This window comes from Dunckerocampus dactyliophorus, chromosome 19 (genome assembly GCF_027744805.1).
Source record: "Dunckerocampus dactyliophorus isolate RoL2022-P2 chromosome 19, RoL_Ddac_1.1, whole genome shotgun sequence".
In the NCBI taxonomy this organism is placed as follows: domain Eukaryota; kingdom Metazoa; phylum Chordata; class Actinopteri; order Syngnathiformes; family Syngnathidae; genus Dunckerocampus; species Dunckerocampus dactyliophorus.
Window position 1 is genome coordinate 6,977,899 of NC_072837.1, and position 24,966 is coordinate 7,002,864.

General features: G+C 40.7%; 1 protein-coding gene across 24 annotated transcripts in view; it reads left to right on the forward strand.

The window, feature by feature from the left end:
* Positions 1-24,966, forward strand: part of ptprk (protein tyrosine phosphatase receptor type K) — a 99,285-nt gene that overhangs the window by 67,696 nt on the left and 6,623 nt on the right. For 2 of the 24 annotated variants that reach the window (XM_054760850.1, XM_054760854.1), the window contains exons 18-36: positions 135-207; positions 371-493; positions 601-675; positions 1,012-1,048; positions 8,628-8,763; positions 11,236-11,265; positions 14,001-14,161; positions 14,450-14,485; positions 16,547-16,558; positions 16,685-16,872; positions 18,488-18,587; positions 18,765-18,910; positions 20,543-20,560; positions 21,411-21,447; positions 21,551-21,648; positions 21,756-21,872; positions 22,793-22,947; positions 23,032-23,167; positions 24,047-24,196. In XM_054760850.1, coding sequence (XP_054616825.1) covers positions 135-207; positions 371-493; positions 601-675; positions 1,012-1,048; positions 8,628-8,763; positions 11,236-11,265; positions 14,001-14,161; positions 14,450-14,485; positions 16,547-16,558; positions 16,685-16,872; positions 18,488-18,587; positions 18,765-18,910; positions 20,543-20,560; positions 21,411-21,447; positions 21,551-21,648; positions 21,756-21,872; positions 22,793-22,947; positions 23,032-23,167; positions 24,047-24,196 — 1,828 coding nt within the window. Of the gene's footprint in view, positions 1-134; positions 208-370; positions 494-600; positions 676-1,011; positions 1,049-8,627; positions 8,764-11,235; positions 11,266-14,000; positions 14,162-14,449; positions 14,486-16,546; positions 16,559-16,684; positions 16,873-18,487; positions 18,588-18,764; positions 18,911-20,542; positions 20,561-21,410; positions 21,448-21,550; positions 21,649-21,755; positions 21,873-22,792; positions 23,168-24,046; positions 24,197-24,966 lie in introns of all 24 variants that reach the window. The other 22 variants (XM_054760859.1, XM_054760860.1, XM_054760848.1 and 19 more) reach the window with 19 other exon arrangements.

Genomic DNA, 24,966 nt, shown 5'->3' on the forward strand with positions numbered 1-24,966 from the left:
ACTGCTAAATGTAACAGTGCAGTTAAATAGACATAAGGTCATGATCAAGAAGGTCAAAAAGACTTGATAGTCTGTGTCATGGCATACATGCATGGGTATTACTTTTTACTTTTTTATTTTTTTATTTTTTACAGTGCTTACCAAATTGTGGTGGAGGAAGTGAATCCCCAGCGAACACGTCGCCAAGCTTCCTCTGACTGTTATGAGGTCATTATAAATGTTCTTTACACACAGTGAACTCCCTTTCTAAGATAAATTGTTTTACAGTAAATGCTCAGGATTTGGCTTGAGTGACCACTGAATCCCCACTCTCCTAAAGATAATGTTATTTTTATTTTCTTCTCTTCTCTTCTCTTCTCTTCTCTCGCAGGTTCCAGTTTCCTACCACAGTGCATCTACTGGTGGATCTCCATATTATTATGCTGCTCAGCTGTCACCCAGCAACCTCCCAGAGCCCCTCCCGTTCACCGTTGGAGACAACAGGACATATCAGGCATGCTTCTTAAACCCATACACATGCAGGAAATGCACAGGCATCAACTAAAATCCAGGTTGTGAGTGAAGCCGTTGTCTGACGGTCATTTTCTTTTTAATCCGCAGGGTTTCTGGAACGCTCCTTTGGCTCCAAGGAAGAACTACAACATCTACCTTCAAGCTGTTAGCAGCACTGAGCGGGTAACTATGTCGTCATGAGGGCACACAATGAACATTTTAAAAGTCCTATGTGCCAACTTCTGCAGCAAGCAAATAGATGTGCTGTATGGAAAACGTATTTAAATTTATGGTGGCCAAAGCTAAGGAGGCACTGACTCAACAATAATACATTCATGTCATAGTTTTCTACCATTTCTTATGAACTGATACAAACTGATCAACAATACAACTCATACTCAGAACACAAGCTTATTCCAACCAAGTTGCACATAGCAACTTTATTCGTTCTTAATTCTCTTGATTAATGTTCTGTTTTGTGTGTGAACCCATGACTTAAATGCCGTTTTTTTTCTTCAGGAAACTAAAACACAGTGTCTGAGGCTGGCTACTAAAGGTAATCCATCGTGAAAGTCACATTTGTATCACCGTACCACTATGTTCAGTTGTGGTACAGTGGAATGAAGTTGGTGTATAATAGATCCCTGCTGGTGACAGTTAGATTCTGGGACCACCAGCGAATGACGAAAAACCATTGTCTCGCCTCTTGCCCCCAATCTCTGCTATGACTGTGACGTTCTCCTCCGATTCCGGCTCAACATTGGCAATAAAAGTCACTGTTGGAATCATTAGATTAGATTCAGCTCCAGAACCCTCCCCTTCTCTCTTCAATTGCCATTGCTCACTTGCAACACAATCCAGGTTCAAGCCCTTAATAGGCCTTACACACTTATGAAATGCATTTAAAGTATAAAATAATGGACAATGTCAGATGAGTGATGGAATCGGAGTCACGTAGGTGTAGTCTTTAGCCTAGTCGGCAGGCTAGTAAGCCACATCAACATCATCCACAGCGCTTGCCTGTTGTAATTCCAGTAACGACTTATGATAAGATTTGAGCTTGTGTTCACCTCGATGCAGGTTTTGAGGCTGTATTGACTCTCAAAGCTACAGGGTGGGCCAAAAGGAGTTACCCATCGCATATCTCTATCGTGTTCGCTTAGGTTTTGTCCTAGAAACTTAAAATTTTGGATAGTTTCTCTCAAAAGGTATAGCTTTTGATGTACCAAAGTTCAGTTGTTTACTCCTAATGAGTGTCGAGTATGGCATCGAAGGGTAAACGTGACCAGATTGTGGCCTTGAAGGAGGCTGGACTGACAAAGGAAATCATGAAAAGGTGAATGTTTGTCGTAAGACTGTCTACACTGTCATGAAACGATACAAGGAGACTGGCGAGACCACCAGCAAGCCAATCCCTGGAAGAAAACGTTCAGTCCGAACCAAAAGGGTTGTTGAGATGGTGAGGAAGAGAGTCCAAAGGAATCCTCGCAGGAGCATGAGGGCAACAGCAAAGGAAGTGAACATCTCAAGAACTTCATTGAGAAGAATTGTCAAACAGGATCTTAGACTGAAAGCACTAAAAATGCAACACAGACAACTAATTTCAGCCGCTTCAAAGAAAAAACGGCTTCACAGGGGGAAAATGATGCTGCAGGAGATCCAGAGTGCCGCAAACAAAGTCCTGGTTTGGTCTGATGAGAAGATCTTCACCGTTCAGGCAGTGGTCAATTCCCAGAATGACAGGGTTTATGCACATAGTACACAGCACCTACCAGAAGGCTGCAGAACTCATTTCCGTCGTCAGAAGCCAGCTGGAGTCATGGTGTGGGCTGCTGTTGCATCTGATGGCTCAAAATCTCCTTTGGTCTTCATTCAGGAGGGTGTGAAAGTGAACAGCCAGGTCTACATTCAAATGCTTGAAGAAAACGTGTTGCCATGGTGTACCAATGCGTTTGGAAACCAGTATATTTTCACACAAGATGGTGCACCCGCTCACACATCCAATGTCACACAAACCTGGTGCAAGGAGCACTTTCCTGGCTTCTGGGACAAGAACATGTGGCCTCCATCAAGTCTGGACATCAACCCAATGGACTTTGCGATCTGGTCTATCCTGGAGAGGGAGGTCTCAAGAGTATATCACAGCAGTGTCACCGCTTTGAAGAAAGCTTTGATGACATCATGGTCAAAACTTGATGCAGAGAGAGTGCGGTGCTCATGCCAGGCAGTGCCAGGTCGTCTCCAGGCTATGATAAAGGCAAAGGGTGGCCATATTGAGATGTAAATCTTTTTGGTGGTTGACAATAAAGTATGGAAACTGTGTTCAATGTGTGTCATGTTTGTCTGCAAGCATTTTTGAATAGTGCAGAAAAAACGATGGGTAACTCCTTTTGGCCCACCCTGTAGTGCTTCCGTAAACAAACAAAGTTATGCGCATCACAGCATACAACTGTGGTGCGTTCAGGGACCGGCGAAAAAAGCGCAACATCTCAACGCTTGACGAAAAACGTTATCAGTGAAGCATCAAGACATAAACATGTAAAAATTGTGGGCTTTCCAACAGTGGTACACGTACTGTCACGTATTCATAAATGATTACCGACATACTGCATGGTGACTGAGATATGTTTTCTGCCAGGAAAAAACAGAAACAAAATGAAAATTTACCAGAAAGCCACAAATTTGCAGGGCTGTGAATGCTGCAGGGATCCGCTGTATTTAGTTGTTTTTCTCACTCTTAAGGATTTCTCTTTTTAATAACGGATTGTTCTGAACTGTGTTAACAACTTATCATCCTCTTAGTTAGTGGAGTGTTCCATAAGAGCCCACAGCTACATCAGGATTATTAAGAGATATACCGTAATACTAGTTTGTATGTGCATGTACAGAAAGGATCAGTGTGCACACAGTCTAAATGTGATGTGTTTATCTGGGGCCATATGTTTGACAGACTAATACACTGCTTTTAAAAGGTGCTTATTTAATCCCCACAGATGCACTCATGCACCTCGAAATACATCCAGTTGTTTTGAGGAAAGATTTCATAAATAGATGATGGCTCTGGGTTGTTTGGAGGAAGAACATAAAGGATAAATAGGGTGGAAAACATGGCAGTGTTTTCAGTGAAATCCACTATCCTGTGGGTAAACAGTCATGACATGTTAAAAAAAATGGGTAAATGGATAAAATACAATGAGACGTCAACACTAGTGATTACTCTGCAGATAGATACAAGGCAGATGGACGCCGCAGTTATGAACACACACTCTTGCAGCCCCGACCTGTTCTACGTGAAACATGATGGTTGGTAGTGATACAGTAGATTTTAGATTTTAATGACAAAAACGTCGAACTGGGAAGGTCGGAGCAGGTGCACATCCTATCGCCGTGTGATGGTAATAGAAAGTATTGACACCCTTCACTAAACTGACAGACCTCGCTTTGCCCTGATAGACCTTGAAGGATTGTTAAACTAGACTGTAAAAAGGGACATTATTTCGAATACAATCAGCTTTAATGACTGCAGAATGAATCATTAAAGCTGATTTTTGTGTGTGTGTGTGTGTGTGTGTGTGTGTGTGTGTGTGTGTGTGTGTACCATAAAGGCCAGGTTATGGAGCAGAGTTAGCGGAGTCAGGGACAGCATGGCACTAGAATATGGCTCCTGGTGCAATCATTACGATTCATCTATTATATAAATCCATTTATTTTCATGAGATGGCCTCTCTGATTGTGACATTGTAAAAGAGAAAACACAGCAGATTAAAAGCCAAACTATTCCAACTGAACTAGTGGACCAGACGTAATGCTTAGTGTTTTGGAAAGTCACATTGAGTCTTTATGGATACAATTGTTGTCTTAAAGCAGTTCATCAAGCACTGCATTCTGTTTAGTTCAGGGGTGTCCATACTTTTTTCCACCGAGGGCCACATGCTGAAAAAGGAAAAGATGCACTTTGATAGTTTGCAAAGCAACACATGTAGCTACACGTGTTGCTAAGAAGTTATGTGCTTTTCAAGAAAAAAACTAAATGCATATCAGGTTTGTGATATACTGCAGATGAAAAAGCATATTATTTGTATGAACTTGGCTCTTTGCTTTTCTCCATTTTTTTTCCAAATATTTGAGCTTTCTTCTTAAATAATCTTCACACATTTCGTTTTCTAATATTATGACTTTATTCCCATAATATTTTCACTTTTTCCCCATCCTAATTTTCAAAAAATTGCAACTTTTGTCTTGTTTGCGTCTCATGATATTATGACTTTTAAAAAATTATGTCTTTTTCTTTAATATTCCAACTCTATGCTGCTAAAATGGCATTATTTTTCCTCATAAGATTGAGTTTATTCTTTTTATAGCCTTTTTTCCTCATTAGAATACAACTTTTTCTCTTAATATTTTGATTTAATCTTGTAGAATTACAGCTGTTTTCGCCATTTCTACTGTTTTATTTATTTTTTTCCCCCAACTCTTTCCAAATTCTTCATGTACATTTTCTTCTCATAATTAGGACTTTACTCCCATAATATTTTGACTTTATTCTCATAATATAATAACTCTTTCTGCAACCTAATTTTTTGAAAACTACAGCTTTATTTGTTGTTTTATTTTTCATAATATTACGACATTAAAAACAATAAAAAAAATAAAAAATTAAAAAAAACAATTAAAACAATCTTCTTTAATGTTTCAACTTTTGGCGACTAAAACGTCGTTCTTTTTCCTCATAACATCACGTTGTTTTCGTAAAATTACGACGTTGTCTCGTGAATAACAACTTTTTTCTTCTAATACTTTATTTTACTTTATTGTTTTTTTTTCCTCAGCTTTCTTGTGAAATTATACTTTGACAATGTGCCGCAGGCCAGTAAAAAGAACAGCTACGTGTCACAAATGGCCCCGGGGCCGCACTTTGGACACCCCTGGCTTAGTTTGACCAGGACAACATGGACACGCGCATGCAAGTTCACAACGGGACTACTTAATGTCCCCAAGTGGGGGCTCCATGCCATTTTGAACGGTGTCTTATTTCTCCTGTTAAATAAAAGGACAATCAGGAACGCTCATGTGAGCAGAGTTATCATATTGCAACTGTTAACGGGTGGCTTTTAAATAGGCCACTGCCCCCTTTTGTCTTTTAGCCTGAAGAGTTAGAAATATGAGTGAGGTGACAGAATTTAGATTTTCATGCAGTGATAAAGGAGAAAGGCACCGCTAATGGTCGCAGAGGTCAGACGACATGTCCCTTCCTTTCTCCCTTTGCCCGTCTGCAAGTGTGTGTGCATTGGAGCGTGCATCCGGGAGGGAGGATTAAGTGTTGGTGGTCCTATTGGGTCATCTTGGCTATTGTGTATTGTCATTGCTGCCTCAGGGACTTTTCTCTCTTGTGTTGTATGTGAGTGTTAGTGTACTGACCTGGATATGTTATTACAGAAATTAAAAGCTACTGCTCACATAATGAGGTCAGACTTGGAACCTTATAAATATTGTTTACATTCTGTTATAACTACACTCTGTCCTCTAAAGTACAACAAAGGTGAAACTGGGTTAATCCCAAAATTGAAGTAATATTGTATAGACCCGAATACAAGACGACCACTCTTTTTCAAGACAGTTTGTTTCCCCTGAGAATAGGCTGTTTTTTCTGAAGAAAACACATCTCATTCACCCTAAGTTGCTAAGAATGCATAAATACGTAATATAAATACAGGTAAAATGTCAATAAACATGCACCACCCCACACTTTTTTACACATACAATGTTTTTTTTTTTTTTTGCCAAGCGTCGAGATGTTGCAACTTTGTTCAGTGGTCGTTGAATGCGAAGCAAAGCGAAAGCAACACTTATATACTGTATAACGTGCCGACGCTGTCACAGGTTCATAAATCCATCAGTACATCGAATACATGGCAGGAGGGTTTGGAGGGGAGCCGTGTGTCAAAAGTAGACATTTTTACGGGCGTCTCCCTTTTTCACCAGTCGCTGGTAAGTCTGAAACAGAACCCCCCCCCCACAAAGAGCAGGGATCTACTGTATTACCTGAATGCTTGACAGTTTTTTGGCTCTGCTTCATTGATCACCATCTTATTAAAATTAGCATTATATCTCCTCCGTCATATGCTCGTTTGCCCAACCTTTGATCTACTTTTTCGAGCTTTTTTTGCGGTTGCATCCTCGCTGGTGTGAGTGACGGGAAGAAAAGCTCTGACTCGCTTGGGGAGAAGTCGTTTGGCACCGCCTGTTGGTTTGCATGCATAAATCACTTGCCCCCACATATAAGACGACCTTAATACCATTTTATATTAGGGTCAATCCGGTCAGCTTTAAGAACATTTAAAGAAATATCCCCAACAGTTAAATTAATAAAGTAAATGTAAATCCGAGACGACTGATTAAAAATGCCTACTTTGACTCTTAACACAAACCAACCAGCGGTCATCACACCAAACAGATATTTAAATAATTATTTTATTCTCTTGTGTTATTTGGAACAAAAATATATATGTTATTGAACAATTATTTCCTATCTATCTGTATTACTCTAATACAGGCATCAAATTATACAATTAAAGGCAAAAAAACCCAACCCAAACAGGTGGGTTGGTTGGCCCGGCCACCAAGGTGTCCCTTATTTATTTTGGCAGATCCATCTTCTATGCCGCTTCTCCTCATTAGGGTTGCGGGGGTATGCTGGAGCCGATCCCAGGTGACACCCTGGACTGGTCGCCAGCCAATGGCGGGCACATATAGACAAACAACCATTCAAACTCACATTCATACCTATGGACAATTTAGAGTCGCCAATTAACCTAACATGCATGTTTTTGGAATGTGGGAGGAAACCGAGTACCCGGAGAAAACCCACACACGCACGGGGGGGAACATGCAAACTCCACACAGAGATGCCCAAGGGAGAATGGAACCCAGATCTCCTCGATCTCCAGACTGTGACTGTGTGGACTAACATAGCGTGTATAAATGTGTTTTAAATCCACTCTAAATCCAAACTCTATTTTTTTGACAACTTCATAGAACTATTTGGTGAAGGAAAAGACCCCTCCCCCAAAAAGAACCACAGAGTATTACACTGTATGCATGAGGCATTGTTTAATCTTCTTTGCAAGAATCCCGTCGTCCAGTACAGTCTGTGCCTCAACTTTCAGTCTGACTTTGTAGTACAATGGTAGTAAAATAACATTACATAATATCCCAGGGGTCGCATTGGGGCATTTCCAAAGATCACAGCATCAGAAACGTTTTAGAACAAAAATAATATGCTTACAAATACAGAGGCAGATAAAAAGAACAAGAGATTATGTTGATCTTGTTGATATTTAGCATTGGAAGTGGATTACGCTTTGACGGATATACTCCGTGAAATGTAGTTTTGTGCGCGTTTTTATTTTGGATTATTTGGATTATCATAATACACTAATGTCCTTATACTGCAGTACAAACGTTTCTGGTGTTATGAGATCAGTAAGTAGAGATTAGGCGCATCAAAACAGATGCTTTGTGCTTTTGTGATCAACAGGATGCAAACTCCTCTACAGCATGTACTTGTTAAGCGTCCTTTTTTGCTGCATTCCTTGAAATGGTCACGCAGTGGATCGGACATGAGTTTTGGAGCCATCTAGCAGTATTTCTCACTTCTATACTATATGCGTAGATGCTGTTGACGTCGCTACCATTCAAAATATTTCTGTGAACTGTATTAGATCCCCAGACAGAGCTTTCAGCTGTGTTTGCATCATGAATGACGGTTGCCATGGCGTTTATAATGATAGTCATCTGAGAATATTACATTCTTGATATTAAGCACACACATTTTCAAAACATTTCTCTTAAATTTAGGTTGAATCTTTCCAACCCAGATAATGTTCCTTTATTTGATGTTAACGCTGCTTTAACGTGAGGTGTACATTTATAAAGCAAGAATAAGCCTGATTACTTTTTTTTTTTTTTTTTTTTTAAAAACCCCAAAACAATAAAAAACTTTTGCTTCCTGTGAATACGAGATGATCATTAATCTTGACACTTCTTCCTGCTAACCAGGAAATAACTGTTATTGACTGAAAACAAAGCTCGCAAATGAGAAGCACAATACTGATGACTTGTCGCTATTGCGGAAGGTGCCACTGAGGAGCCCGAAGTCATCCCTGACCCCGCTAAACAGACGGACCGCGTGGTGAAGATTGCCGGTATCAGCGCCGGAGTCCTGGTCTTCATACTGCTGGTGCTGGTAGCCATCTTATTGGTCAAGAAAAGGTGAGTGGCAACCCCGCACAGATCACCACGAATTCCGGCACACTTGGCGAACGAGGAGACACACACAAAAATGCATTCTCGTGTTTTGTGTTGGACCACTATTTGCTGCAGTAACACCATCTTCCATTCATCCACCATGAACGTTGATCTCCCTGTAGAACCATATCACCAAACACTTTTCTTACATCTTTTGACAGCAAGTCTTGGTGCAAGACTCGTTAAAGAGTACTCCTCAAGCTCACGGAGTACGGTGGCGTCATAATGTTGCATTATGTGTGTGTTATAGTATTCAGTCGTCATCATGACATTCTTTTGATTACAAATGCAGGGGTTTACAAGTGATGTTGATGCATATTTACAACAATTAGAATTATTAATTCTCCACAAAGACAAAAAAAACTAATTCAAGACATTTCAGAAAACAATATGCCACATGCAAGGACAATCATGCGCATAATTACACATAATAACATATTAGTTTGTGCCTGCAAAGCACAATAACAAGAAGCTGAGTGGCTGAGGAAATGAATTCGCTCCAACTGTAACTGTTTAGTGCAGAGCGCCACCATGCGGTCACTAAACGCAGCTACAAGTTAGGAAGATCATATTGTCACTGGACAGCAGCAACCCTTTTTCAGGAATGGTCAAGCCACACCTGATTGCATTTGAATTCTTTTCAAACTTTTCTGGAAAATAAGTGAAATACCTCCCCCATCCCACATCCAAAGTACCTGGGTGGAAAGGCGGGAGGGCCCACTGCCCGCTGCACCATCATCCTCGCTGATTGCTGTGTTTCAAGCATGGATACTGTCAGTATCGCCACCTGCAGTCAGTGGCAGAGCTACGTGGTGGGCAATGGTGGCTGACTGGCCATCTGCACATTTCAGGTATCAGTTTATTGCCACCACTATGTGAGTGATAGCCTCACCTTGGCCACCCCAATGAAAAATTTCTGGCTCCGCCACTGCCTGCAGTACCATTTTTTTTTTGGATGATATTTAAAACACAGGAATTTACCGGAAAACTATAAACGGGAGGTTGACGGGAAAGAAGTGCAAAATACGTGAGTTTCCCGGGGAAAATGTGAGAGTTTGACAGGTATGAATCAACTTTAAATGTCTTTGCAGGAGTAAAGTAAACATTGAATTTCCACCCATAAGCAGAAAATCTGCATTATTTACAAACTTCTGTCACACTGATAATAAAACAGTTTTACCGGAATACACCCTTGCATTACTGCTAGTCTGTTACTCTTAAAATACCTGCTTTTAGACGGGGGTTACTACATTTTCTCACACTACACAGATATGCTAAAGACAAACTGGGTGTACCAGGGTGCATACGTATACGTGCATGCATCTGTGAGATTATTAAATTGTTCCTCTTGTGACCTTTTTAAGAAAATGCTTTGCTCAGGTAACCAAGGGGGGTGGGGGCACATTAATAAAAGGCTTGATAACATACAGTATAATTACATTCTCACTCAAATAACAAATATAAAATCATGCAACAATGAACCCTCGGCACCAGCCTTCAATTTACTTCATCAATGAATGCATTCTTTTCCCCCAAAACAACCTTTGCTGTAGGTTTGCTTGAAAGGAATTGCCATTTATTGAGCAACTATGCCATTTGGTGCTCACCTCTCTGATACGCAACATCCACACAGGCCACATCAACCCGTCCCTTTTTGAGGATGAGATTTTTTTTGCGGATTAAAAAGTCAAGTATCTTTTGAGAGATGGGTTGTTTATTCTGTGTGTTGCGGGTGTACTTGGCATCGTGTCTTCCTGCTGTGATGCAATTGAACCATCGCCAAGCTCCAAATGTACGAATGCAGCTTCAAAGATACCAACCATAGGAGTCTTGTTAGTTGAAAGAAACGATAAATGTCGATGCACACATTAGGCCGACTGTATGCTTGTTTAGGTTTTTTGTGTGTGGTTCATGAGTGTTTGTTAATTGGTCAGCCTGATACACCAAACTCATTTTGAAAACATTGGTTTTCTCACACTAAGCGGTGGCCGCTGATTTAGCAGCTCTTTCATACAGTAAAGGTTTGTGGGGAGATCAAAATCCATTGTCACCGAACCTTTTGCAACTTTGAGCAATACTGCATCTTTAAAATGGTGGAATACGGCATATCACGCTTGCTTGACAAAAAGTGAGCTTTAGGTCGGTAAAAATGTAATAGCCAGGATAGATAATGGCAGAGAACAATATCATGTGAGCGGTTTTATTAGAGTAAGAGTCACTTCTGTGTTGTTAGTTACTTGAGTCTTTCCATAGAGTGTTTTAGACTTGGCCCTTAGTGATAAAACCAGACCTTTTTGCATGACCCTCAAGCTGTAGTAACCCAAAGATGTTTTGTTCTGTTTCTGTTGTTGCTGGTTGGGACAGGACAATATTGTCCTCATTTGCATATTCATGATCCCTATGTCTCTTTGCTTTCTGATTGGCTTACAACCCCAGGAGGACCTACTATTCATACTCTTATTACCTGTAAGTAAACGACAACCCCAACAATCAGCGTGTCCAGCTGCTGATATCTTACTGGGTTATAGTGGCTAGATGTTGTTATTTTTAAAGATGCAGTATACTTTTTTCAAGACAAAAACACATTTTCAACTCTGACCGACCAGCCAAAGCCATCCTCATTGACGCCCTGCCAGGGTGGGGGACAATTCACTGCCGCCACAGTCACATCTGCATTTTCTGCATTCAAATCTGTTATGAATGAATGAAAATCAGCATCACATGCACCGATTTCACGCTCTCGAGACATTTGGTCAAAAAGGACTGCATTGAAAGTGAATTGCCCCTCAGCCCCGGTGTCCTCTACATGCTCCAAAGTCGCTCTGAAGTAGACATCTTACCAAAGGGCCCAAGTTGGCCAGAGCACAGCAGGCCAAAGTGGGCCGGCCCTGGCCCGAGTGTGTTATTTGAAAAAAGAATGCTGCACTTGTGACTTGTAGCTCTTTGTGTGCATGTAGTCATGTGATCATCCATCCGCCCATCAAGTCACAGGTATCATGGACACTCTTTGCTGACAGTGGATCGGAACCACTGCGCCCTCTTTGGGGAGGCCTTTTTATTGTGGGTCGGTTGCTTCTGTGGTGGTTTGACTACTTTTTTTTTTTTCCTCTACACTTCTCTGTCTTCTCTCACTGGCTGTGACCAAAGTGTGAACAAACATTAAAGGTTCTGTTTTATGCTATTTTTCAAAAAGTTTCAGAGGTCCCACTATTTGGATGCTGGAATTTAGACAGTTCTGCCATTTTCTGTGTCTGTAGCTTATAATGCTAAAGAGCTGCGTTTGTCCATATCTGTGACTGTCAGAGTGTGTTGCTCGAACAAGCAACACTGTGCACTTTATCCACTTTTTACATACACGGACTCAGCACTTGTCTAAGTTAACAGTTGCCGTTCTTTCAGATACAACAACGTAACATTAAGCAGTCGGGAAGGAGGAAACCAACTTGGGCATGTGAGCTGCAGTGGTAACAATGCAGTCACGTTTAGGCTATCATAGCTAACTCATAGCTCCCACGTCAAGAACTGACTGACAGGAAGTTGGCAGAGCTACAGGCTTTATTTTAAGATGTACCTTTTTTATAACAAATCTATTTCCATGAAGTGGTGGGCGTATACCTGTCCATGGGGCGGGCTTATCACGCCAGGGACAGGTCAGAGGGGATCATCTTCATGAGGAGGAAGATTTTTTCCTTCATAACATCACAAAAACCATTCATGGCGGGCCACCACAAATCAATACCAGTCTAATAGTCATAAAAAAACCCATTATTGTTGTGGTCACAGCCATCTTCTCCTTGTCCTTCCCTAATTCAAATCCAGGACTTTGCAGCAAAACCATAAGAACACTTGCTCGGTGGTACTAGGGGTGTGGCACTGTGGGTGTGTGTCATGTGTGTCTGTGGCTTTAGCCGTGGAGTTGGTGTATTTTGAGGGAAAATGAGGTAAAATATCAACAACAACAACAAAAACACGCAGCATGTTTCCTGCCTGTCTACTAGGAAGAAGTCAGAGCCGTATACTCTATCAGTCTGGCAACTGTTACGCAAACTTTGGATACAATTTCTTCAAAAGCTAAACCACATTTGTAGAGGTCAATTTCAAAAAGTAATTCTAATCAAGTGAGAACATGTCTGAACTGATACACACCTATGGCTCTGTGTGCAATAACTTTCCTGCATGCTTTGTCATGCTCAGAAGTACAAGTCCTCTAAAGTCCTCCAAATTGTTCCTTAGGTCGCAGGGATTGGAGCAACCAAGAATCATACCTCACTGTCTGTCGATACATAGCTGTTATTTTTCTTCTCCAGGCAGCACTTCCCATTATTTGAAAAATAAACCTTTCTTTGTGCACGTTCTCAAATACTTCTTTATTCCACTATATTATGTGACAAGTAAGGTGTCCTACTAAGATGCATCTCTCCTAAAATGTTCCTTAATGCTCGACCGGCTATTTATGTCCTAACCCCAAACACAACTCCTGTGATCAATTATGTGTTTAGTAAATGGTGTCGCTTGCTGCCTTACTCCACTGGGATTTTTCTGTCAGATTAAAAAAGTAGTACCACTACATTAAATAGCGTTCTTCTGACGACTTTTTCTTTGACTAACCTGAGGTCAAAGCCTGCGTTCCCTTTGCTCCTATAGTTGAGCCCGGCACATGCTGCCATTCACTATTTGTCATCTGCCATCCTTGCCTGTTTATTTCTTCCCCTTCTTCTTTTTTCTCCTCTCCACATTTCTTTTCCTTTTCCTTTTTGCATCTTGAATCAGCCGCCTGCAGCCCCCAGCTTTGCTATTGTTGCTCTAAAGCAGACCTTGTAGCATGTACTTCATGCTAAAGTAATTAAGCATCGGGATGAGCATTTGACTATATTTTCTTAATTGACAGCGCAAAAAAAATAATGAATGTTCTGAACTCCTGTTTCAATGTAATTGGTAAAATGAACAGGAGATTTGTCCCGTGAAAGATGTAGTGTGCAAACTAGACGAGACTGACTCGACAGTGCCTCTGCTGGCGACAGTCAGTAGTTCACGCTAGACACAATCAACTAATTCATTGACAAAGGATTATTATGCACATCCCTATTTGTCTCCATGCAAGACAAACCCGAGTAAGGTCGTGGTCTGCAGGTCAGCTGATGACATTTATGTATTACTTTGAAAGTCACCTGACTTTGATTGTCTTTTTTTCCTCCTGACAGGAAGCTCGCAAAGAAGCGTAAGGACGCCATCGGAACAACCCGACAGGAAATGACGCACATGGTGAACGCCATGGATCGCAGCTATGCGGACCAGAGCACTCTGCATGCCGAGGACCCCATGACGGTGACCTTCATGGACTCTCACAACCACAACAACAGATGTACGTTGACTCGTTTACAATCACAACACAACACGCACACACACAAAATCACAACTCTTCTATTGCCTCTGTGTTTAAGGTTTCATTTAGCTTGAGTCATCCGTTTTTTTCAGCCAAATTTGACTTATTTTCTTTTTAGAGCTCTAAAAAGAGTAACCTGTGAGAAAGTGTAGTGCAAACAGGCCACGAACTGGCTTAGAGCTTAAAATTCCTTCTCATTTTTGAGTTGTTTTTCTGGAGTCATACGGGAAATTTAGAACATTTTCTCATGGTGCTTCCTCCCCGCAGTGCCCAACGATCCTCTGGTCCCCACTGCTGTGTTAGGTGAGACCCCCTTTAGGTTTGAACATGTCACATTCCCCACCAACAAATGTCCCATAGCAACCTGTCACCCCATGGAAGGGCCCTTGTGTTTGTAGATGTCTTGTATGTTCTCATGTGTCATCAAGTCCTAATTGAAAGCTAAAACCAGGAATTTTCATTTAAAATGCCTGATCCTCCATCTCAGTCGTCATCTCTGCATTGGTGGATAGTTTGGCTTATCAATAACTTAAATACAGTATAAAATAGCCTTGTGCAAAACTTGTCCAGTCCTAAAAACACATCACATCCAAGCTCTTCATCCATCAGATTCAATCATTCCTAGTTCTCACCATAATTTCTTTTTCCCACTGAGCATTTTTGATCGTCAGTGTAATTACAATCCTCCTCCTCAGAGGCCTAATTATTTCCACAGTTTTGACTTGTTTTGAGAGGCATGTAATTCCCCGTCCCGCAAAGCAACAGACACGGATGCTCAAAGAGAGGAGGAAACATTGCCGTGCTGCTGCTGCTGCATTCTGGCCAGCTTGAGCATCCTGCATCTGTGTTATTCCCACGTGACTTATTCAGTGCTGAACTCATGAAAGCTTTAGTTTTTGCCACGATCCAGTCGTAAGTTGTGATGTTTTGATTCATTGTCGACAAGTCTGGAGTTGACAGTGCAACATCACTGCAATTGTAACATAGCCTCAAGGCCTCCAAAATAAACACCAGCACCAAACTGTGTTGATCAAGCGTTCCGTAACCTTTAATTCGGACTGAAAGATGTTGTTACAGTCTGTCCCTGCCAATCACGTCACAGAGTAGTAGGGGTCCTGGGGAGTAGCGAATTAAAAGCCACTGTCAGGTCATGTTGACGGTTAATTTGCCTGACGAGGGCATAACAAACCTTAGCGGTCATTAATGAGCTAACATGTCCACAGAGCAAAGAAAAGCATCGGGTGGATGAAATAAACAGTGTCAGTTAATAAGCAGTCGCGAAGACGAAGCAGTTGGTTGTCTGGCAACCCCAAAGCTTTGACCTTATACTGCGTGTCAATCACTGCAAACCCGCTGATCCCTCCCAGCGCACAAATGCGGGCCTTGAATGGTAATATCTTGTCATTTTTTTTAAAGTACATGGATACAATAAAAACTTACCTGTTCAGTAAATGTCAGAATATCCTCAAAGGAGACACTTTTAATACGTGACATGACGCTTGGATGCATCCTGTCGTGTAGAAACGTATCAAACAGCCATATTTTAATGCCGCAACATCAATTTTGTACTGACAAATGAATTAAAAGGGACTGGAAATGAATGTGTGTATTTAGTTAGTCAGTGGCTGACGCAGCAGCTACAATCTCCAAGCTAGACATACTGTAGTGTTTTAATTAAACAACACTGCTGTCTAAAATACATTTAGGTATCATATAATTATAGTTGCACATTACTTACAGACACAGTCTCCAAAGCAAATTAGAACTTATTCCGTAAAACAATCTCTGTATCATTCAATTTGGTTGCCTAACCGTGTCACAAACTGAACTCACTGTGGCCACGAGGTTTGACAAACCACCAAGACAACCACTACCCCACTTTAACTTAAAGGCAGCACATGTTAAATGATATTAACAGTATATATTGTGCTTTATAAGTCTCACCTTAATATAAGTCGTTGGATCAGCCAAACTATGAAAAAAGTGCAACTTATAGTCCGGAAAATACGGTATTCACTTTTCTTATTATGTTAAATATCAGCATTCTTCCTTGAGAAATAAAATAATAGGACTATTTCTACATCTCGCCATATATGCAGAGAAAACAAATCATAGATGTTCACCTTGATATGGATCCATCCATCTACCTACAATGTAATTGTTTCTTTAAAATCATCTTTTTTTGTAATAATATGAACAAAAATGAGGGATCGATTTTTATTTTATTTTATTTTTTTGCCATTCCCCCACCATTCTGGGATAATTCACCATGTGTACCCCTGAAAACATCAACTCTTTCTGACAAATCCACTCATTTGCCAGTTTAACATTTTGCTCTTCTTTTTGTGCTGCTTGGAAATGTAGTTCCAATCACAGGTAGGTGCACAAATACAAACATTGCTTTTCTTAGGGGTGGAAAGTAGCCTGTTCATTGTTTGTAGGAGCTGTCCAAAGGTCATAGAAGTTGACTTTAACTAATCCATCATTTCCTCCCGCTGACAGATGAGAACCACAGTGCCTCGGCGGCGGAGAACAGCAGGCTTCTGGACGTTCCTCGCTATCACTGTGAAGGGACCGAATCACCATATCAGACGGGACAGCTCCACCCCGCCATCAGAGTGGCTGACCTTCTGCAACACATCAACTTGATGAAAACATCCGATAGCTACGGCTTTAAGGAGGAGTATGAAGTAAGTTGGCACAATAACGGACTGCAAATTCTCTAATTGAAGCCGCTATTCAGAATGTACTTTCATATATGAGTTGTGCTACGCAGCTGTTGAAAGTCATACGTGTTGTACTTGTACTCTACAATGCCGTCATCAGCGGTACTAATGCTGGCTGAGCAGTTTGCTGCTTACCGGTATTAAAAACACTGGTTCTGTTGCTGCTGTGTTGTGCAATACTTGTTGATAAATGCTGATGTGGTCAAAGAAAGCTAGTTTTCCTTTCCACTTTCTCATGCCCCCCAAATCATTTAATAGATAAATAAACACTCCATGAGCAGATAGATAAATAAAATGAGATAAATGCATTTAAAAATGTAGTGTCAAAATGATTAAAGTTGGAACAATTAAAACATTATAATACATTTATAATGAGTTTTCAAATTTTGGCAGTTACAGCCTCTCTCCAGTTATCGCCTGATTCCAATTAAGGTCAATAAACACCCTGGTGAGAATAAGCACATTTGGGGTGGGGGTCATATAAAGATTACAAATAATTTAAAATTAGGGCTGTCAAATGGGGAAAAAAAAAATCTAATTAATCACAGTATTCAAATTAATTCATCATGATTAATCACCATTTGCAACTATGTGTAAAATATGCCCATTTTTACTGGATTTTATGAACAAAAAGATAAATGATACAAAAGATAAATGACAGGATGCAATTACATATATATTTTTATGTATTAACAGCTCTAAATGAACTGGAAATGTAACTCAAGCTAAAAGATGGCTCACATGTCTGGAAAATCAATTTACCGAACACGAATCTCTTCAATAGTAGCACAACATTTGCATCACACTTCAACCGTGTTATTATGAGCCATGAAGCGTTGCATTCAAAGACTCCAAGTAATTTAAGTTGAATTCACATTTTGAGCGTAGATCTACTTTCTGGGATTTCCGAGCATACTTAAAAGCATCGAACTGTACTTCCGCAGTAAGAGTTTGGTTAGTGATTGATAAGAAAATCCACTTATTGTTCTTCTTTGTCGTTCTGTTTATTTAGACCATACAGGCGCGCATACTTAAAACATTGTTGTGATTTTTGGAGTGTCCCTGAATGCATCTCGCGGTCTCGTGACAATGATAAAGTGTCGTTCCGAGTAGGACTATAGACGTGCTTGTGAGTGGGAGGTACATGCAGTACATGGTGTTGGAATTGCACTGCTGTTGATGTGTTCAGGTCAGAATAATGTTATAAAAGAGCGTCGGACTTTGTGTGATTGTGTGGGGACACTCACTACACTATGCTTCCATCTGCCGTCATAACAGACAGTTATGGCTTGACATGATGCACATGCGTATATATATCACTAAAAATGTTAACGTAATTAATGAAATAAATTGGCTACCGTGATTAACGCACAATTTTTGACAGGTCTAGTTAAAATAGTTGTCACATGTTTGTGTGATTTCTGAGACACTTTGGACAAGATTTCATATTTACTACCTTTGTATCCATTGTTTTGATACTTAGTGTCTCATAAGAATGATCTGACTTAATCGTGCACAACTGTGATATTTACAAGGAAGCCTGTCATATTTAATTCTATGTTTTATTTTGTCTCTGTTGTTGGTGATTCAGAGTTTTTTCGAAGGCCAGTCAGCCACCTGGGATGTGGCAAAGAAGGAGCAAAACCGCACCAAGAACCGTTATGGCAACATTATAGCATGTAAGCAACTCATTTTAAAATGAGGTTGTATTTCTTGGATTGTTACGTTCACAGGCAAATGGAGGAAGGAAGAAATGGTCGGGAACAGTGTGGCTGTGTTGATGGTTTCGCTGTCTCACGCTGGCTGTTTCCTCTTCTCTTTGTTGTCCCACACTGTGCCTGTGTCTCTTTCTTCAGATGATCATTCAAGGGTCATTCTCCAGCCCATAGAAGACGACCCCTCCTCCGACTACATCAACGCCAACTACATCGATGTAAGTGGAAACGCATCGAATGCTACTATTGGCTCCCAAAGAAACCAACGAAACCACACTCCCTCGCTCGTATGTCAGGCCTCTATACCTTAATTGCATCTCCAAGTCATCCATTGCCCCATTTTTATGCATTTCACCATTTTCACAACATTTATCAACAAGTGTTGTCTTTTTGGGTGTTGTTGTTTTCAACTTTTTCATCCATCCATTCATTTCTGAAGATGTCTATTGTTAGTATTCTAATTTGATTGACTATATTACATCTACATTATTACAGTATTAAATTTTACATACATATTATGGAAACAACGTGTGTGACTAACACACTAAACTAAAACACTATTCAATGATTGCTTAGCCTCTTTCTATCCTTGTTATGCCAGTTTGCACCACAAGGGGGGGATATGAGTCATTGTAGAGCCTTGGTTCCCAAAGTGGGGTACGCCAATTGTCCCGGGGGTACGTGAATTCAAATGAAAAACAAGCAGCGCCTAACACTCACAAGTACAAGTGTGCCGAGTGATTATTAATTTGTACATTAAGATGTGTTTAATTTTAGATATTTTATTTATATTGGTGTTCCAAATCCTGTCACTGCAACTGGGAACTCCCCCCTAAAATGAGGCTTTATCTTTGAGTGTATGTACTGTATTTTTGTGCCTCAGATACTGCTTTATAGTGATTGTTAAACCTTCCCCTTCAATTTGGTATCAAACCATAGACTTAAACCATAGCCATAGTGAGTGGATGTAAAAAGTGTTGCTCAAATGCAAGCCATTCAAACGGAAGGATGCCAACATCAGACTGGAATAAAAGATATTTTATCAAAATGTCACCATGCTAAATACACATTTTTAATCCGAAATTACTACAAAATGAATTAACCAATTAATTATGGCAATATTTCAAGTTCATTAAGATTAAAAAAAGCCTAAAGGTTTTTAAGTGTGCAGGAGTAAGGGGGTACATGGCTTCAGGTCAAATGTCTGAAGAGGTACCCGGCTGCGAAAAGTTTGGGAACCTCTGTTGTAGAGTCTCTGCTCCCAAATTCTTGGAACTAGTTTAGATAAGTAGTTGTATAGTAGTAATATATTGTCAAGATGTGTTTTCACTAATGAGGTGCATGAAAGTGATGCATTGAATCCATCTGTCCGTCCATTCATTCATCCTACACAGCAGACGCACCTCACTTTTATCTTTGCTTTATTCCATCAGCTTCATCTTTCCACCCGCTGTCACTTTTACAGCCATGTTCTCATGTGATCTTTATTTTTGTAATCTACTCATTGTATTCCTAGCTGCCACTCCGTTAACTCGAATTAGAGCTAGAAGAGTGGAGTATTTCCTGATGCATCAACTTTTACATTAACACATCACGGGACTGTGCTTGCTAAAACATGTAAAAAGCACAGGGAAGTCATAACGCCACAGTAATGGATGTGTTGTCTGTACTGTATAAAATCAGAAATGTAGCCACATTTCTCGAACCAATAGCGGGATATACGCTTTCTATTCTACATCATTCTAGTTTTTTTGTTTTGTTTTGCATGCTGTGTTCATACACTTCCATCATGTCAATGCAACTTTTCTGTTTCTGGTTGACGCTCACTGACATTATTGTGCTTTCTTTCTTTCTTTCCTTCCTTCCGTCCTTCCTACTTTCTTCCACTCCTTCTATTCTGCCTGTGGCTTGGCCTGTAGATTTGGCTGTACAGGGATGTAAGTATCACTGTGGATTCCTCCACTCATGCTCCTCAAACTTGACACATCCATCCATGCACCCAACCAGGCGTCAAACGCTCAGGGCCAGGCTATTTCCCCGCTTTTGAGGGTTTTTTTGGGATCTCGCCGGCATGAAAATTGTCACCTCATCTCGCCCCTACTTTGTGTTACTCGCTTTGCACTGTTATTACTGTGCTCATGTGTTACACTCCCTTTCCATGTCTCATGCCGTTTGGACATGACAATCACGTGTTGCCATTGCCAAGTGCACACTTGACAGTTGTAAATGTGACCACTTTCATCACAGGTATCGAATTTGACAAGACACTGCTGTTATACATTTAACATACCAAAAAGTCCTCTACATGCCGTGTTGACCCGGAAAAACCTCTCCCCAATTTTCTTCCTGTCACTCACACACGCCACTGACCTCAGAGAGATGCAGCTATGACACACACACACACACACACACACACACACACACACACACACACACACACACACACAGGCTCAAAAAATGTCTCAAAGGTTGTGCAAGTTAGCAAACAGGGGAGCTGTGATGCCAATTTTCAGACAATGTTGAAGCAGCAGCATCATAAAGTGAAAAACATGTTTTGGTTGTAATATCCCAGTTTTTATTTCACTGCTGTAATTAAAACAATTAATTACATTTGAAACATTACATTTTAAAAAAAGATGAAAATGGCTGTTTTATATTCTGGGTTGTCTTATATTTGGGTCAGTACAGTGAATCATGGGGATCTTGCATAATGTTTTCTTTTGACAAAAAAGATCAAAAAGTCTTCCTAATACGAATTTGTTGCATCACCATATTACGTGTTCACAGGGCTATCAGAGACCAAGCCACTACATTGCTACTCAAGGTAAGATGAAGTACATTTTATACAACAAACTAAAGTTACAAGGTATTTATGAGGCATAGTTTTATTATAGAGAAGTCCTAAAAGCACTGTTTTGGGTTGTTAGGTCCTGTGCATGAGACCGTGTATGACTTCTGGAGGATGGTGTGGCAGGAACAGTCGGCCTGTATTGTCATGGTAACCAATCTGGTGGAGGTTGGAAGGGTAGGTTGCTCTTTCCCTTTTGCCTGGACTTCACAATGCTGCTCAGTACTCTCCCACTTGTTCCAATGTACATGCAATGTTTCTTTTGACTGTTTTTGTGTATCCAGGTCAAGTGCTACAAGTACTGGCCAGATGATGCTGAGGTGTACGGTGACTTCAAGGTGACTTTTGTCGAGGTGGAACCGCTTGCTGAATACGTGGTGCGCACATTTACATTGGAGAGGGTGAGTAGAAGTACTATTATTTTGTTACATTTTGGTATTTAACATCCTCATACCCCCACCCACCAAAGACATGTTTGCATTTAAATAATTACAAATATGGCGAAATTTTATAATCAATGTTCTTAACAGTGAACAACTGCAGAATTATACTACATAATTCTATAATTGTTACCACCCGCTTCAAAAAACACTCAACTTAGCTGGCTGGTATGCATGGCAGACATTTAGGGACAGACAGATCTTCTATTTCATTGGACCATCCCCACAGTGTTTTGCATTTAAGACTAGAAAAGCACTCGACGAGCGCAGACCTCCGCCAATAACCATAGTCCCCCCCACCCCATATTGTGATTTACACCATAAATATTAGTCCTACATTAGTCCTACATTGATTCTTAATGATATCAATGTTAGTTCAGTAGTTATTCACAAAAATCGCATTTTCCGTAATGGTGGTTTTCTTCTGGATCCATCTCCATGGCCTTTGGCGATACAACAAACCCGTTGGCACACTCACAGTGTCTTATCTATATATAACGGTGTTTTCTAATGTTTATAGCTTCATTTGTTGTCTTCCTATGATGAAAAAAGTCATTTTTTCCTATTCTCGATGATAGTACCCAGTTGGAAATGTGTCCTGCATTTTTTTATTTTTATTTATTTATTTTTTTTGTGGAGTTGTATGCACAACTGCCAAAAATGGTCCTATCTCGAGAATCCTTTAAAAAAATTCCTGGATCCAAACGGTGCAAACCAACAAACAGATAAAAGACAGCAAAAACTTAACCTCCCTGGCAGAGGTAATAAGGCTCTGAAACACTTGTCCCTTACAGAGGGCAAAAATGCATTGCTGGGTCTCAAGATATTAATGATATATTCGTAATAATGCTATTTTTCATTCTTATGCTTTGTTTCTTCAGCGCGGTTTCAACGAGGTGCGAGAAGTCAAGCAGTTTCACTTCACAGGCTGGCCTGATCACGGAGTTCCGTATCACGCCACTGGACTGCTTTCCTTCATCCGCAGAGTTAAAATCTCCAATCCGCCCTCTGCTGGGCCTATTGTGGTCCACTGCAGGTACAAATCAATTCTACACGCCTTCACATGCACACCAGCGTACATTCTCACAAAGACTTATCTCATTGTTTATTTTCTCTGCAGTGCTGGAGCAGGACGCACAGGCTGCTTCATCGTCATCGACATCATGCTGGACATGGCCGAGAGAGAGGGCGTGGTCGACATCTACAACTGTGTCAAGGCACTTCGGTCCAGGAGGATCAACATGGTACAGACTGAGGTGACTGCATTACCCATCATCCATCTGCATCAACATGGCTAGGGTAGACACGGAAACAACTCACTGGACGTGGACTTGGTATAAGCTGAAGGGACGACATCCATCCACCCACCCATCCACCTTTCATCTTTTTTGTTTGTTTGTGTTGCCACATCTCCGCACTTCACTTAAGTGCCGTGAATGCAAGCATTCGACAACAACAACACGTATAAACAACGTGGCGACATACTAATCGATAGATAACTACAGTATTACTACAGTATTATTCACCCTTATCTATAACTTTAAGTTGTAAACTTGTTGTTAAGTTGGCGATAAAACAGCACACTCTTGCGGGATGGTGTAAACAAAAGACCCATAGGTAAAGTTAGAGTACCAGTTGTGTAAAAAAGGATTGTCTTCTGTTAGCAAACTCAATCTGCTGCCATTTGGTGGTAGAAGAAAGACAAAAACGTAATTGCACCTGCAGTTTTTTGCAATGATTTCAATAAGCAGTATTCTCCGGAGCATAGAATTCGGATGCAAATTGAAGTGGGCACTGTTATAATTGTGGTTATTCATAAAACAGACATTTATTTTAATGTTAGAAATGTAATTAACTTTAAATGCTCTAATCCAAATTTTAAATGCCTCCATCACATGGTGAAAGGTTAAGTCCAAAGAACTAACTTGGAAACCCGTAGCGCAAGTAAGTCGTCATTCATCACCTCCATGACGCCACCTGTCATCCGCCACCCCTCACTCAGTGTTTGTTTGCTCGCCTCCAACTGTGCTTCATGTTGTCTGCATGTGACAAGTTGTTATATGACCTCCTTTAGTGTGCGTGTGTGTGTGTGTGTCCGACTGTGGTAAAATGCAATCCTGTTCTACGTTCTCCAGGAGCAGTACATATTCATCCATGATGCCATATTAGAGGCTTGTCTCTGCGGAGAAACGGCCATTCCGGTCTGCGAATTTAAAGCGGCCTTTTATGAGCTGATCCGCATCGACTCCCAGACCAACTCGTCACATCTGAAGGATGAATTCCAGGTAACCTGAAATTAAAATGATTGTAGCCGTGTTTTCCACAGGACTGACGACTATGTGTGGTGTCGTGTTGCTAGGGGGTGCATAAGTGGCCATGTCCGCACAAATACGGGTATTTTATAAACGTACGGTATATTTTAATGTGTTTTGGCCTCCTGTCCACATTTTTGTTCTTAAAAATTGAGGTTTTGGAAAATTCCAGTGAAGATTTTCAAAAAATGCGGCCCCGTATTTGTGTGTGGACAGGTAAAACTGAGCTTTCTGGTTTGCTTCACTAGGAATATGCAACATTGTTTCATGTTTTTAAACCTTATTTAACAACAGAACATGAAGTTATTGACTTACAGATGGTGGCTGGTTTCATGCAGCTGTAGATGCACGTGCATGCGCCTTCTGACACGCAAGCATTCATGTTTCCTGGACTCCGTGTACATGTGCACTGATTTTAAACATAATGTACACACGAGTCTACATCTAATATCGCACTGTAGTGATTGTTTCTGATTGGCCAAAATGAGCGTGACAGCCGATGAATGTGTTATGTGGTGAGTATGAGGTGTGTTAAGAAGCAGGTTTATGATGCCACCTACTGTATGGAGTTGTAACCACAAGACACACATGCTTCCATTGTGTGTTTATGAGCAAGGTTGATGAGGCGGCACCAAATTAAAAACAAATAATAATTTAAAAAGAGAGTTAGGGCCAAATCTGTTTATTTGTGGCGGGCTGCCGCAAATATGCCTGCATGGGGAATGACTGTATAACCTGAATCA